This window comes from Coregonus lavaretus (genome assembly GCF_964263955.1).
Source record: "Coregonus lavaretus genome assembly, chromosome: 23".
Classification (NCBI taxonomy): Eukaryota; Metazoa; Chordata; class Actinopteri; order Salmoniformes; family Salmonidae; genus Coregonus; species Coregonus lavaretus.
Genome location: NC_140010.1, coordinates 26,942,408 through 26,959,225, shown reverse-complemented (window position 1 = coordinate 26,959,225; position 16,818 = coordinate 26,942,408). Strand labels below are relative to the sequence as shown.

General features: G+C 43.0%; 1 protein-coding gene across 5 annotated transcripts in view; it reads right to left on the bottom strand.

The window, feature by feature from the left end:
• Positions 1–619: 619 nt before the first annotated feature.
• Positions 620–16,818, bottom strand: part of LOC311150444 (zinc finger MYND domain-containing protein 11-like) — a 31,653-nt gene continuing 15,454 nt past the window's right edge. For 3 of the 5 annotated variants that reach the window (XM_084187931.1, XM_084187934.1, XM_084187932.1), the window contains exons 5-17: positions 12,172–12,195; positions 11,623–11,784; positions 10,851–10,928; positions 10,465–10,557; positions 9,756–9,843; positions 7,924–7,979; positions 7,711–7,788; positions 7,355–7,473; positions 4,728–4,992; positions 4,279–4,386; positions 3,667–3,942; positions 2,965–3,150; positions 620–2,557 (exon numbers count right to left, since the gene is read on the bottom strand). In XM_084187931.1, coding sequence (XP_084044057.1) covers positions 2,435–2,557; positions 2,965–3,150; positions 3,667–3,942; positions 4,279–4,386; positions 4,728–4,992; positions 7,355–7,473; positions 7,711–7,788; positions 7,924–7,979; positions 9,756–9,843; positions 10,465–10,557; positions 10,851–10,928; positions 11,623–11,784; positions 12,172–12,195 — 1,656 coding nt within the window. In that variant the 3' untranslated portion in view covers positions 620–2,434. The remainder of the gene's footprint in view (positions 2,558–2,964; positions 3,151–3,666; positions 3,943–4,278; positions 4,387–4,727; positions 4,993–7,354; positions 7,474–7,710; positions 7,789–7,923; positions 7,980–9,755; positions 9,844–10,464; positions 10,558–10,850; positions 10,929–11,622; positions 11,785–12,171; positions 12,196–16,818) is intronic. The other 2 variants (XM_084187933.1, XM_084187935.1) reach the window with 2 other exon arrangements.

Below are 16,818 nucleotides of genomic sequence, written 5' to 3'. Positions count from 1 at the left end.
TAGAATGCAATTTCGGAGGAAAATAAAAGATCATTGTCATATTGCATCATTTTCAGGAAGTGTAACTACGTATTTTTTTAATGAAAAAAGGAACGTAATACACACATCGTACTCGTGCAAGTTTCCAGAAATACTTTCCACATAGGGAAAATATCACAAATTATCATCATACAGGGATGGACAAATACATACTCTATAAGTGAACCAATACAATTCTCAGATCGGATTTACCACCCTATGTAACAACACTTTCCTAAGTGCAGACAAAGTTTTCGTAACAATGAAGACCAAACATTTATGTTTTTAAGAGCAGTGGTTGAGGTCTGGACAGTGATAGTCACCTCAGTAATAGATATAGTTGACCATGTGTGAGGGGAGACCACTCCAGTTAAGAAGAACTGCAGGGGTCTTCTGGTTTTCAAGGCAACATATCAACAGCTTAATCTGATTCCAAATTACATTGGTCCCCTCTCTTAGCCTTACAAATAGAGGGCAGATGACAGTTAACTATAGCCTGCAGCACACCAGTGGTGAACTACTTGCAAACCTCAGTCATGTTAATAACTCCCATTAGAATGCACCATCAGTGTGTGTAGCCTTTAAACTCATTAGAATGATATGGTGTAAGAGAACCAGTTTATTTACATGTAGTGCAACCATGACAAACAGAATTTGATTTTGTTAACATCGGGAGAGAAAGAGATTCTGGCATTCGTGCAGGGCATGCATGATTCTGTTCAGTCTCCTGAAGAAGTGCATCAGGTTTAAACAGAACATTATTACAACGTGGCAAATCAGGCAGTTTGTTCATTACTTCTAAACATTACACTGCTTCTCTGAATGAAAAACAACAAAACAGACTATGGGTCAGGGAAAGAGAAAAATAAATTTTAAAAAATGAAAGAAATCGTATACGTCATTATTTGTCATTGTGTTCTAACGAATACAAATAATTGTGTTAGTTCTGAAAAGTGATACACTTGTCGGAGCTAACGGAAGAGAGAAAGTTGCCATCATTGAAAACCGGGTGTCCAAAACTAGGCAATAAAATGAATGAATGCAGGGGATGACTTTTCCTCTGTTCAGTCGGCTCTTCATAACTAAGGAAACAGTCACATGGACTTACAATAATGGCTGACTTCCCAAGTAGCCTCTTGGTTAGTACTTCTGTTCTAAATAAAATGGGCAATTACATTACCCTTTAAGAAATGATCCAAGACAAGTTAAGCAAAGGATAATAACATTGCACACCATTCAGACTCCATTCAGTAAGAAAAAATCAAAAGTACTAAAAGATAAGCCTGATCATTGATATTTGCATATTTTATATTGGTCCATCCATATTCATTGTCTAATGGGAAACCAAGATACTATGCAAGCTTCTGTTATTTTTCTAGTAATAAAAATGTGAAACTATCAACATGCACATCTCTTTACTCAGAATATGAGGATGATTTTGAAAAAACAGGCACTGACCACCAACTACAGCATAAGCAGTGAAAAGTCTAATAACTAGTCACTGAGTATTCTAAAACTGTACTTACAGTGAACATCACAATAACCATGGCACTGACGCCAACCAATAAACAAAAGAGGGGGGAAAAACAGCACTCACACTTTCTCTGTTAAGATAAGGTTCAACAAATGTCATTTTTGGCAATATTACAAGCATTTGGGTCATGAAATTAAAATGTGCAAACTGTCAAATTATGAAGGAACCTCTCTAAGATCCAGCTCAGTAAAGATTGCTATATATTCCCAAGAAAAGTTGAACTTTTTCTTTAATTCATAAAAATTACAGTATATTCAAAATGTGCATAATAACAAACAGAAGATTTTTGTCAGCATCTTTATAGCCGACTTCATAACCCTGTTCCCAATTATGTTTAAGAGACTTGAAGATGATAGATAAAAACAATAAAAAGGTGCTATTCACCAAAATATGTTCATGGACCATCTACATTTACTTTTTTCACGATTACATTTTGTTTCTCATGTTTTTCAGCATTTTAAAAAATATTTTCTGTATGAAAGCAGAGCTTATTCAATGCTGCAATAGTACTTATGGTTTAAGATCGACTAATATTAATTGTTAAACATTAACAGTAAGAAAAGTGATTTAAAAAAATGCAGGTAATAAAATGTATTCAGGTAATGTTCATCTGTTACTAGACACTTAAATAACACATTCTCCAACATAGGTCAAATTAGCACTTCATAAAAATAAAGAAAATAATCATTTGAGCCATGCTCTTGATATTTTTTTTTTTTACATCAATACACTGGGTATATTAAATAAAGTAATGAAATAAAATAAAAATAGCATTTTTTTCCCGCAAAGATTCAGGAAGTCAGGTAGGGCCGTGGTTGGGTGAGTGACATCGGGGAGAGCCAATGGTTAAGGCGTGCTGGGGGGGGGGGGGGGTTGGGCTGTTCATCTCTTCCTGCGGCAGGTGCGTTTGTGGTCAGCGTGCCAGTGCTCCTGTTGACACTTGATGGAGCAGTAGGAGGTGTTCCAGCAGCAGTGGTACATGGCTTCCTCCTCACAATTATAACACTGGAGGATTCACACACACGGTCAGACTCAGAACTGAAAAGGCCCCTCTTTGGGCTTGGATTTTTTCCATACATTACTATGAGGTCATTTGTGAATACCACATTAACGAATAACTAATTTGCTTTTGTTCAGTCATTGTAATATTCAATTGATACATTATATTTTACTCTGTCCAGTACTGCTCTAATTATGTATTGGCCTTTTGGTTATGGAGTTAAAAATCTGAAAAGGTCAAGGATGTGCTTAGCTCCTGTAGGACAAATCCATTAAAAAACACAATGAATGAACTGTGCATGTCCAAATATATTACGGATTTAGCCCCTCAGGTCTCAATGAGTGAGACACTGGTGTTAACAGATTGAGCTGTGTGTGGTAGAGAATGAGGGAAAGAGAAGGGTCTCACTCACCCACTGCTTCTTCTTGGTGGTGGAGAGTAGCTGCTTGTGCTGGGCCACCATCTTCTTCACCTCCTCCACCAGCTCCTCCTTACACTTCTCCTTCACCGTCTTACACTTTCTCTCCATCTCAGCCTGGGCCCCCGACACTGCCTTGCTCACCGCCTGCCTCTTCTCCTCCTCCATCTCAGAACGCAACTGGCGACACACACCACAGAAAATGACCCTCAACTCTGATACATGTGGTATACTCGCGTGTTTTAGCTCGTTTCCTTTTCTCAGTGTCTTACTGTTCCATGTCCTACTCTGTCTCAATCCCACAGTCCCTCACCTTCTCCAGGGCCTCTCGGACCCCCTCAGTCCCTCACCTTCTCCAGGGCGTCTCAGACCCCCTCAGTCCCTCACCTTCTCCAGGGCCTCTCAGACCCCCTCAGTCCCTCACCTTCTCCAGGGCCTCTCAGACCCCCTCAGTCCCTCACCTTCTCCAGGGCCTCTCGGACCCCCTCAGTCCCTCACCTTCTCCAGGGCCTCTCGGACACCCACAGTCTCAATCCCCAGTCCCTCACCTTCTCCAGGGCCTCTCAGACCCCCTCAGTCCCTCACCTTCTCCAGGGCCTCTCGGACCCCCTCAGTCCCTCACCTTCTCCAGGGCCTCTCGGACCCCCTCAGTCCCTTACCTTCTCCAGGGCCTCTCGGACCCCCTCAGTCCCTTACCTTCTCCAGGGCCTCTCGGACCATGCGCTCTGTCTCCCTCTTGTTGTCGGCCTTCATCATGTCCTTGACGTCGTTGAAGATCTTGGTGTACTTCTCGTGGCACATGTTCTGGCAGGCTCCGTCAGAGGTGGTCTGGGTGCTGCGGTGCAGGGTGCGTGGCGAGGCGGCCGAGGCCTTCTTGGTCTGCGTAGAGACAGACAGCTTCTCTGGCTGGTGGGGCGTCGTCACAGGGATCTCCTGGCTGCTGCTCACAGCCTCCATCTCAGGCTCCGGGTCCTGGAGGAGAGAGGGACGGGGTTAGAGATGGAGAGAGAAACAAGCAAACAAACATAGAAACAGACACACACGCATAAATCTCCCTACACACGCAATTAAGGTCTCAATTCAACCCATATCACCAAAGTTTAGTGCTACAGTGCGATTTAACTTTAAAGGCAATGCGGAGACTGCACTCATGGTAAACGCTGCATATGTCGGCTCAATCGGAAATTACCTTTAAATGTCAAGCGCGCTATATGCGATACGGATTAAATCAAGCCCTAAAACTCAGACACATACCATAGTAAGACACTGGCTGAGGTGACCGTACAACAGTAGTGCTGGGATACTTACACTGGCTTCCTCTTTGGGCTCAGGAGCTTGACTGCGACGGCTCTTCTTTGCTTTAGGCTCCTGCCTGTCTGGCTGACGGTCTCGGTCTGCCTGTCTTTCTGCTTTCTGCTGTGGAGAAACATAACATATTGGATTACAGAACTGCAGTATCAGAGATATCTAACACCTCTGTTGGATAAGCATTTACCATTACCATGGCAACTATTAGAGCTAGAGCCATGACAATACAGATGGTGTTTGTGTTGATCATCACCTTCTCAAATCATTGAAATTCAACATACTTTATTACAGGACCTGTAATATTAAATCAGCCACCAATTACCTACTAAAAACACACCAAAGCAGCTGTTAGTGAGTTTATTTTCAACATGCAAATAAAAAAATACCTCTGTATGTACATGTGTGTGTGGGAGAAAGAGTGTGTGTGAGGCTAGTGCACGCATACGTACATGTTTGACCTGCTCGTTGTTGTTGCTGGTGGAGGAGATGGAGGACTCTGCCTCCTCCGCCCTCTCTGTCAGCCTCTCCTCTCCATCTCCTCTCCTCTCCTCCAGCCTCTCCACCATCTTGGTTTTCCAGAAGCGACCCTCCCTCTGGAAGCACTGGGACAACTCCAGCTCATCACAGGCCTTCTTCCAGCCAGCACTGCGCTTCACCTGAAGCTGCTGCACCGACACCTTGATGTCCTGGATGTTGTCTGCAGGGATCCATGCTCTGGGGACAAGGAGGAGAGGGAGGAAGAGGGAGAGGAGGGGGGACAACAGTAAGAGCAGCCAAGGAATCTCCCAAAGCTCCATAGCCAGGAGAAATAATATTGCCTGGCTACCCAGACTCCTTGCTCCTGCCAAACGCTACGCCACGCCCACGGACGTTAGTTTCTTCTCCGTAATGAGTCTGGATCTGAGTGCCTCCCCGACCCTTCACCTAATGCGAACACATTCGGGCCGTCTGATTGGTCCAGAAACTGATGGGTTGGGCCAGAGCCAGAACACACGTGGGTAAAGTGGAGGTTTGAAAATTCATCATTGGCTTTGATACTCTGATGACTTTGTTTGGTACAACGCCCCTTACCACAAATGACTTCAATGATGGCAATCTCAGACTGAAGTACAGTTGAAGTCGGAAGTTTACATCCACCTTAACCAAATACATTTAAACTCAGTTTCACAATTCCTGACATTTAATCCTAGTAAAAATACCCTGTCTTAGGTCAGTTAGGATCACCACTTTATTTTAAGAATGTGAAATGTCAGAATAATAGTAGAGAGAATGATTTCTTTCAGCTTTTATTTATTTCATCACATTCCCAGTGGGTCAGAAATTTACATACACTCAATTAGTATTCGGTAGCATTGCCTTTAAATTGTTTAACTTGGGTCAAACGTTTCGGGTAGCCTTCCACAAGCTTCCCACAATAAGTTGGGTGCATTTTGGCCCATTCCTCCTGACAGAGCTGGTGTAACTGAGTCAGGTTTGTAGGCCTCTTTTCTCGCACACGCTTTTTCAGTTCTTCCCACAAATGTTCTATAGGATTGAGGTCAGGGCTTTGTGATGGCCACTCCAATACCTTGACTTTGTTGTCCTTAAGCCATTTTGCCACAACTTTGGAAGTATGCTTGGGGTCATTGTCCATTTGGAAGACCCATTTGCGACCAAGCTTTAACTTCCTGACTGATGTCTTGAGACGTTGCTTCAATATATCCACATAATTTTCCTTCCTCATGATGCCATCTATTTTGTGAAGTGCACCAGTCCCTCCTGCAGCAAAGCACTCCCATAGCATGATGCTGCCACCCCTGTGCTTCACGGTTGGGATGGTGTTCTTCAGTTTGCAATCACCCCCTTTTTCCTCCAAACATAACGATGGTCATTATGGCCAAACAGTTCTATTTTTGTTTCATCAGACCAGAGGACATTTCTCCAAAAAGTACGATCTTTGTCCCCATGTGCAGTTGCAAACCGTAGTCTGGCTTTTTTATGGCGGTTTTGGAGCAGTGGCTTCTTCCTTGCTGAGCGGCCTTTCAGGTTATGTCGATATAGGACTCGTTTTACTGTGGATATAGATACTTTTGTACCCGTTTCCTCCAGCATCTTCACAAGGTCCTTTGCTGTTGTTCTGGGATTGATTTGCACTTTTCACACCAAAGTATGTTCAACTCTAGGAGACAGAACGTGTCTCCTTCCTGAGCGGTATGACGGCTGCGTGGTCCCATGGTGTTTATACTTGCGTACTATTGTTTGTACAGATGAACGTGGTACCTTCAGGCGTTTGGAAATTGCTCCCAAGGATGTCTACAATTTTTTGTCTGAGGTCTTGGCTGATTTCTTTTGATTTTCCCATGATGTCAAGCAAAGAGGCACTGAGTTTGAAGGTAGGCCTTGAAATACATCCACAGGTACAGCTCCAATTGACTCAAATGATGTCAATTAGCCTATCGGAAGCTTCTAAAGCCATGACATCATTTTCTGGAATTTTCCAAGCTGTTTAAAGGCACAGTCAACTTAGTGTATGTAAACTTTTGACCCACTGGAATTGTCATACAGTGAATTATAAGTGAAATAATCTGTCTGTAAACAATTGTTGGAAAAACTATAGTTTGTTAACAAGAAATGTGTGGAGTGGTTGAAAAACTAGTTTTAATGACTCCAACCTAAGCGTATGTAAACTTCCGACTTCAACTGTACGTAGCGAACAACAGAGCAGCGGAATAATTTAGTGTGAGTCGTCCGGCTAGAAATTATAGTGTACAGACAAGAAATTCTAGGGGATCGAACGTTTTAAATGATCCACTATGATATATCCGCCGCTCTGTCTGTCAATACAGTTGGTCCTCAGGTCGAGAGAACTTGTGTCCTAGTGATAAAGCTGTTGTGTATGCAGTGGCATGATAACTATGCCATGTCTATCAGTATGAGTGTGATGGCTGACCTCTGGTGGGAAACATGTTCAGAGTTCTAGCACCTTATTCCCTATATAGTGCACTCCTTTTGATTAACTTTTGGTTGTAGGTAGTGCACTGTATAGGGAATAGAGTGCCATTTGGGAAGCAGCCTCTGTATCAGTGTGATGGCTGACCTCTGGTGCTGGTGGCCAAAGAAGCGGACGTCCACCTGATTGTCCTCTCTCTGCAGGACCTTGGCCGGCCAGTAGCCAAAGCCCTTCATCTTAGCCCACACCACCTCGTGATTAGGAGTCTGCAACAACCACCACAACCACAGATCAGCACACAGGGCACAGCAAACAACACTAGATAATACACAGATACAATTCAATCAACATTATTTGTCTCCTTAGGGCAATTCTATTGGGGCTATAGTGGTGCTTCAGACATAGCCCTAACATTATGGCCAATATTACATTTAGTTGATATCTTGATCATTTAAACAATCAATTCCCCAGGAGCATTGAAGTCAAGACAGTTTCATACTCACACAGGGGTAGCAGAACCAGTTGTCAGGGCGAGCATTGGACAGGTAGAAACAGTTCTTACACAGTATCAACTCATTTAACTGGAGAGAGAGATAGATGAAGCGAATGAGGAAGAGATACAGAGAGAACAGCTGCCCTGCCACTCAACACAACCACCTAGAATACTACAATACAAATCTGTCATATTTATGGCAGAAAAAACAACAACAGTTTACCTCATGGCATGTGTCACTGTAGAGCAACCGCGCTATTTCAGCCTGGTCACTATGAACTGCAACAAAAACAGGTTTCGTTAATGTTGGGAAAATAACATTGAAGTATGAAAAATGTATGCATTCACTAACTGTAAGTCGCTCTGGATAAGAGCGTCTGCTAAATGACTCAAATGGCAAATGTAAGTACAGTACCGTTCAAAAGTTTGGGGTCACTTAGAAATGTCCTTGTTTTCGAAAGAAAAGCAAAAAAATTTACCATTAAAATAACATCAAATTGATCAGAAATACAGTGTAGACATTGTTAATGTTGTAAATGGCTATTGTAGCTGGAAACAGCTGATTTTTTATGGAATATCTACATAGGTGTACAGAGGCCCATTATCAGCAACCATCAGTCCTGTGAAGGGAGTACACAGCGTTGTACAATTGGCAATTTCTCGCATGGAATAGCCTTCATTTCACAGAACAAGAATAGACTGACGAGTTTTAGTAGAAAGTTCTTAGTTTCTGGCCATTTTGAGCCTGTAATCAAACCCACAATTGCTGATGCTCCAAATACTCAACTAGTCTCAAGAAGGCCAGTTTTATTGCTTCTTTAATCAGCACAACAGTTTTCAGCTGTGCTAACATAATTGCAAAAGGGTTTTCTAATGATCAATTAGCCTTTTAAAATAATAAACTTGGATTAGCAAACACAACGTGCCATTGGAACACAGGACTGATGGTTGCTGATAATGGGCCTCTGTACGCCTATGTAGATATTCCATTAAAAATCAGCCGTTTCCAGCTACAATAGCCATTTACAACATTAACAATGTCTACACTGTATTTCTGATCCATTTGATGTTATTTTAATGGACAAAAAAATTGCTTTTCTTTTGGAAACAAGGACATTTCTAAGTGACCCCAAACTTTTGAACATAGTGTACATTGTAAAGATTTTGTTCCATTAAACATGCCATCACAATAAACAATTTTAACTAACTACATAGAGCCATGGTCCTTTGCATTTTTTGGTAGATAATCAGACTTTGCTTCTTTAAAATTACATTTCTGCCACAACTACTAAACTCTGCAAAAAAAGAAGGGCTAGGGCCATTCCACCCAAGGCAGGTGCCTTGGTGGAAAAGTGGGGTAACATCTCACAGCAAGAACTGGCAAATCTGGTGCCGTCCATGAGGAGGAGATGCACTGCAATACTTAATGCAGCTGGTGGCCACACCAGATACTGACTGTTACTTTTGATTTTGACCCCCCCTTTGTTCAGGGACACATTAATCAATTTCTGTTACATTTACATTTATGTCATTTAGCAGACACTCTTATCCAGAGCGACTTACAGGAGCAATTAGGGTTAAGTGCCTTGCTCAAGGGCACATTGACAGATTTTTCACCTACTTGGCTCGGGGATTAGAACCAGCGACCTTTCGGTTACTGGCACAACGCTCTTAACCACTAAGCTACCTGCCGCCCACATGTCTGTGGAACTTGTTCAGTTTATGTCTCAGTTGTTGAATCTTATATGTTCATACAAATATTTACACATGTTAATTTTGCTGAAAATAAACGCAGTTGACAGTGAGGACGTTTCTTTTTTTGCTGAGTTTATATGGTCTTATTTCAAAGCTGCAATTAATAATAGTAGGAGGGAAATCTGATAGCAAAACATGCTCTTCACGGATGTGTCCCAAATGGCACATTATTCCCTATATAGTGCACTACTGTAGACCAGAGCTCTTTGGTCCTTGGTCAAAAGTAGTGCACTATAAAGGGAATAGGATGCCATTTGGGACGCATCCCATAATAACAGCCTGGTTGTGAATGCCCCCCACCTCCAAACAAGATGGCGGTGTTGTGCACGATCAGCTGGGCATCTGCCTTGAACTCGTCAAAGCTCTTGTATTTCCCCTCGGTGAGGTTCTGCAACACAGAGACAGAGAACACAAAGAGGACTATTCATTCCCACTAGGTAGGGAAGCAGAGGGGGCTGTGTTGTGCGGTTGCAGCACCATAAGAGACCAGAGGAGGGCAGTGCACCACAGATCCAGAGACAGAGACCCAAGCCAGAGAGGCGCTATGCTGTTTTCCAGCCTATCCAGAGGCCTGGGTCGTATTCACTAGGCATCAAACAGAGGAAAACCGACTGGAACAGGGAGGGACTGAGCTGCACGTTTTGCTACAGTGTGCACTAATGAATACTACCCTGGGACAGTGTCAGGGAGCGCTGTGCTGTTTCCCAGCCTATTTGGCAGGCATGGCTTGGCTGGCGGGAACTACCAGTGGTCACGGTGCAGAGGAGACCTCACTGACCCCCTCGCTGTGAGGAGAGGCAATCTGATAGCCTGTAGCCTCAGCTACACAATCACAGCTTTATACTGGGGCTACATCTGACGTGCCCTTACACAGTCCCTCACCAAACAACATGGGCTGAGTCCCAAATAGCACCCTATTCCCTATACAGTGCACTACTTTTGTCAAAGGTAATGCGCTACATAGGAAATAGGGTGCCATTGTGTTCAGCAGTGTATTGCGGCCAGTTACCTCCTGAATGTTGGTGACGTCCAGCGTGGTGTGGATGAGCCTCCTGTACATCGGGTGTTGAGTGTCTTTGCCTTTCTTGTTCAGGTCCACAGCCTGCAGTGCCAGGAGAGAAATAATACGATTTATGGGCGAAGAGGAGGAGGGGAGCTGGAATCAACCAAAGCCATTGTGGTGGGACATTTGACTGGCCTTGATTTAAAGTGGAATAAAACATGGCAGAGCTCTGATTCAATACAGTGGTTGCGTTCCAAATGGCACCCTCAGAGCCCTATAGGAGGGCTGGTCAAAAGAATTGCACTATATAGGGAATAGGGCACCATTTGGGATGCAGCCAGTGCCACAGCCTGGTCCTGCATACCTACGCTGAACACAAAACTAACACTCACCCTCTCTTTCATGCGCTGAATGATAAATCGCAGGTATTTGCACATCTCCTGCTTGTTCAGGTTCTTCTTTTTACTACCCTGCAGAGAGAGAGTGTTAGATTAATTTGGATTTTAAGAATAATGACTAAAGGATTTCACCCCAAATACAGTATAAATGTTAGAATTATCATGTAGTGTCAACCCACTAACAGAGGGGGCGGTACTAAACATTCAAGGGTGAAGGGGAAGGCGGAAACTGTTTAGAAAACCCACCTAAAGGTGGGAGGAGTCAAGTCCAGGAGGTATAAAATCGTATGTTTGTGTCTTTGGCGGGAGAGCTCTCCATGAATAAATATACAGATAAATACTTGTGGGTTGTGGACCTTGAATCATTGATGATTAAAACCAGAGCCTTACAACCTCTGGTAATGATTCAAGCTTAGGTTGAATTAGAGATAGAAATTCACATGACAGAGAGAGAGAGAGAGAAAGGTCAGTAAGACTCTGTAACCCATCCAGCTCTCTATTCAAACCACGTGGAGCTAGCAGTAGATTACAACTGACTGTGTATATAATATGTTTTATTGTCACATACATCAGATAGGTGCAGTGAAATGTGTTGTTTTCCAGGGTCAGCCATAGTAGTACGGCGCCACAGGAGCAAAGTAGGGTTAAGTGCTTTGCTTAAGGGCACAGACAGATTTTTCTCCTCGGGTATTCCAACCAGCTAATTTTCGGTTACTGGCCCAACACTCTAACCGCTAGGCTTCCTGCCGCCTATAGGAGTACATACCCTGCACACCACACACTGCCAGTGGGATCCGCTGTCCCGGGGCTTGTATTCATCCGACAGGCATTTTAGGTGATAGACACGGAAGCAGTTGTCGCACACAAGCACGTCTCCGGGCAGGTGGCACTCAAAGCAGTACCAGTCGTGGCTCTCCGCCTCCCATTCCTGAAACAGACGGAGCACAGTGGTCGGTGCCCCCCCTCCGCACCGACCTGACCTGCCGGCAAGGCTGTCCCCAATCTAGAGGCTGGACCACACCCCCAGCCAGACTCCTGGCCCCACCACACCAGCTGCTCCACAACACACACCTCTGCTGGGGCTTGGCAAAGGCACATCACTGGAACTTTTCAGTTCTAATATATACAAAGAAATGTATCATATATATCTATGTCTCCCTTGGAAAATAGGTCTTCTGACCTCAATGGGACTTCCTGGATAAATAAAGGTTAAATACAATTTAAAATATATAAGAAAATCACAAGTTTTTACAGGGAGCCTTTACAAACATCTCACAACAGTTATTTAATGTTTAGTTAGTGAATTCTGACTGACCTCCTCCGGCGGCTCCCTCTCCGTCTGCAATTAAACACCCCCATCAATGATTAATCAACTATCAAATAAACAGTGTGTGTGTGTGTGTGTGTGCACAGTGGATTGTGTACCATAACCCCTGTGCAAGCCAATGATTCAAAGAGCAATCTTTAGGCTGAGAGTATATAGGCCCAAGGCTAATGTGTGACCATCGCTGAAACATTGGCTTACTGGAAGGTAATTAGTCATGGCTAGAGGAAGTGTGCGTCCCAAATGGCACCCTATTCCCTATGTAGTGCCCTGGTCAAAAGTAGTGCACTATGAAGGGCATAGGGTGCCATTTAGGACGCACACAAAGTTACTATAAAATCCTGATGTGGTCGTGCATGCATGAAAGGCTGATGGAAGCTAGGGAAGGGTGGGGCAAATTCCTGCAAACCTGAACCTGCTGCTCAAAGCATTACTCATGATTTACTATAGTGTTGTTTCAGGTTTCACTAAGGGGCATAGAGCTAGAAACCACCTGCCTGCCTGAGATTCAACCCAACAACCATGAGTCATACCCCTCCTCTACACAGTCTGGAGTAGAAGTCAACAAGGACTGTGTTATATTGCAACATGTCAAAAACTAGCCTACACCTCCCCACAAAACCCTTTCTTTCAGATGAAGGAAACCACAGGACAAACTAACGTACTACACCCCATCAGTGCAGAATCCTTGTGTCCTTCCCTCCAACACATTATCTATTTAAACCTAGTGAGCTGGGAGAGCACTCCATCACACGGGAGCAGAGAGGAGGAGCACAAACTAACACACAGCCATAAAAAGTCATAAAGGACAAAGCAGAGAGGACAGACCGACAGTCGACAGCAGTGCCACTGCCAGCCTAGTGGGCTATGAGAGCCTGATGTAAAACCAGTTCTGCCAGAGGCAATACATTTTCAGTTAGGACTCATCCCACCAAGGCCTCCACAAGCTCCCTCCATCTCTTCCTGTCCAGGGCCCGGTTTCCCAAAAGCATCTTCAAAGGCTAAATTCATCGTTAGAACCTTCGTAGGAGCATCGTTAAATCCCAGAGCTGTTTCCCAAAACCACTATTATTACCGTTGCACTTTAAAACACTCGTAATCTAACATGTTGACTAGACCGGGTGCGCGCTTGCGTCCGCCATCGTGCGCATGTTGATTTTGTCCACACACACCAGACGCGATCAGGACACGCAGGTTGAAATATCAAAACAAACTCTGAACCAACTATATTAATTTGGGGACAGGTCGAAAAGCATTAAACATTTATGGCAATTTAGCTAGCTTGCTGTTGCTAGCTAATTTGTCCTGGAATATAAACATTGGGTTGCTATTTTACCTGAAATGCACAAGGTCCTTTACTCCGACAATTAATCCACAGATAAAAGGGTAAACCGAGTTCGTTTCTAGTAATCTCTCCTCCTTCAGACTTCTTCTACTGACTTTATATGGAGGTTGGCAACCAACTTTAAGGTGCATTACCACCACCAACTGGACTGGAGTGTGGACCTCAGTTCATCTTTCAATCACCCACGTGGGTATATGCTCCTAAAAACCAATGAGGAGAGGCGGGACTTGCAGTGCGTCAAGCGTCACAAATAGAACAAAGTTCTATTTTAGCCCCTGGCTACGCAGATGGTCGTTGACGCGCGAGCAGTGTGGGTGCAATGATTGAATAACATGTATGTGTACACTTTGTAGGAAAGATGCATCGTTAAAATACTCGTAAGCCTAAGAAACATCGCTATCGGGAAACTGGGCCCAGGGCTATTTTAGACATCTCTTTCCAGGTGAGACCTAGTCATTATGGGTATGTGTGTAGACTGATGAGGATTGTATTTTTTATTTTATGTATTTTAGAATAAGGCTGTAACGTAACAAAATGTGGAAAAAGTCAAGGGGTCTGAACACTTTCCGAAGGCACTGAACAACATTATAAATGCACCACGTAAAGTGTTAGTCCCATGTTTCATGAAATAAAAGATCCCAGAAAAGCTTAGTGAGCATTTCTCCTTTGCCAAGATAATCCATCCACCTGACAGGTGTAGCATATCAAGAAGCTGATTAAACAGCATGATCATTACACAGGTGGACCTTGTATTGGGGACAATAAAAAGCCACTCTAAAATGTGCAATTTTGTCAAACACAATGCCACAGATATCTGAAGTTTTGAGGGAGCATGCAATTGGCATGCTGACTGCAGGAATGTCCACCAGAGCTGTTGCCAGATAATTTAATGTTCATTTCTCTACCAAAAGCCACCTCCAACGTCGTTTTAGAGAATTTGGCAGTGTATCCAACCGGCCTCACAACAGCAGACCATATGGATGGCATTGTGTGGGCGAGCGGTTTGCTGATGCCAACGTTGTGAACAGAGTGCCCCATGGTGGCGGTGGGGTTATGGTATGGGCAGGCATAAACTACGGACAACGAACACAATTGCAATTTGGCCATTTGAATGCACAAAAATACAGTGACGAGATCCTGATACCCATTGTGAGGCCCATTATTTTTAAAGGTATATGTGACCAACATATGAATATCTGTATTCCCAGTCATGTGAAATCCATATATTATGCTATGGCCTAATGAATTTATTTCAATTGACTGATTTCCTCATATGAACTGTAACTCTCTTCTGTAAATTTCTTTGAAATTGTTGCCTTTATATTTTTGTTCAGTATAGATAATCCTGTCCTAGATTGAGATGTAGCCCTATATATAGTTGTCCTAGCCTACCTCTTTCAGGTAATACATTCAATGCAGTATTAGCCTTATATTTAGCTAATTATTGATGGGTTATGCATAACAAGCTTCTAACTTGTAGACTCTGTCTCTTAAACAATACGCACGCACCTGCGCTCCACTGGCCTCTCCTTAAAAAATGCTCCTTAACTCTTGGGAGTCCCCATGCAGGAAAAGCTAGACTAGAATAGCTTGCGGGACATCATTTTTTTAGCATTTACTATACCAATAGACTATTCAAAGACGGATGCAAGCTCTTTTTTGCTGAATGTTAAATACAGCAGCCAGTAGGACTCACGAGTAGTTTGAAAGAAGAGCGAACGTGCGATGGCGGTAGGCTATAGCAATTATTTATTCAGTCCCATAACCATTCAATCTTCATGAAGAGAAGTGAAAGCCTTCTGCATCTAATTATATTCTTATACTATTCAATGATGTCATTAGAATGATGAAGATAAGGACAACAAAATGTATTTCATTTAACTGTTGAAAATAAAGCGAGGAAGGAATGAAGCAACACTAGATAGAAAGAGGAGGTAGGCTAATAACATTAGGGGAAATATTATGAAAGATATATATGCGTCAGCCTACTAATTATACAAATAGGCCCTATTATATTTCAAAATTAAAATCAAGTTCGCTAGCCTATTCTTGTAACTTTGTAGGCCGCATGTGCTGCACCAGAATCGCATGTTATCTCCCTGCTTTATCATGGTTTGAACGATGTGCGCAATTCCAGTCCATATAATACAGTATAATACAAAACAGTACAGTAATACAGTTCACGCGCAAAAAGATTAGCCTACTGAAGGTAGTTTAATGTCCTTACCCAAGAGAGCATATAGCTAGCTACATCTATGGGCTTTTATGTTTTTCTGTCGTGCGTAATGTGAGGTAGCCTATATCATCTATGTATTGGATAATGACACAATCATTTGGGCTTTTTTGCGCTTGGGCTCAATAAATGTCTTTAATGTAGGGCTCATAAAATGTATTTAATGTATGGCTAATCAGGCTCTGGTAGCATCAGGCTTGAATTTTTGATCAAAGATCTAATCAACTCCAGACATAGGCCTATTTATACACTTTATAATGCTTGAATGACACTTCCGGTTTTGGCGGGAAATACCGGGTTACCCAAGAGAAAAGTGATTTATTCTCGGGATGGAACATTTGTAAAATACTATGAAAATATTAAACCCTACTTTGAATACAGTGTTGTTTGACATGACAACGAATGAAAATGCCAGGGAGGAGTTATTGTGACATGGTAGGAACCAAAGTGTTGATAGGTGTTTCCTAGGTGACCCTATAATCTTTGGCTACATTGACTGTTTTCTCTTTGCTACTTCATGTCGCTAACATATTCATGCTTCGCGTATTCCTCTTTGATTTAGAAGATACTGTTGCACAAACTACATGCTGATTTAGGTCTACACCATCACTGGTATTATCAGGCTGTATAGCTAATTATATGTTTGCCAGATTTTGATTTGATTTGAGCTAGCTTACCAGCTAACTAGTGATTAGCATTAACGGCTAACAAGATATAGGCCCAACTTGCTTAGAAAATACAAACTAGTTGTTTCCAGATGTAAACACAAACTAATAGTGTAATTATAGAATGCTAGTGGATTTACATTAAGAAGCAAAGTGAAAACAGCATCTTTGTCATCAACATTTTTGCATTCGCTGCATTGACCATGTAGACTGAACGCAAGTGTCTCGTGGTCGAGGTACAACAAATGCGCTCCTTGAATGACAGGGGGCGGAGCTAGGTCTGTGTGGAAAGCGGCATGAAAAGAGAGGGAGCGGAGAGCGATGACTCAAGTAGGGAAGTAAACTATAAAAATGGTAATTACACACGGCGTATCACATTTATCAAACCAAAACTT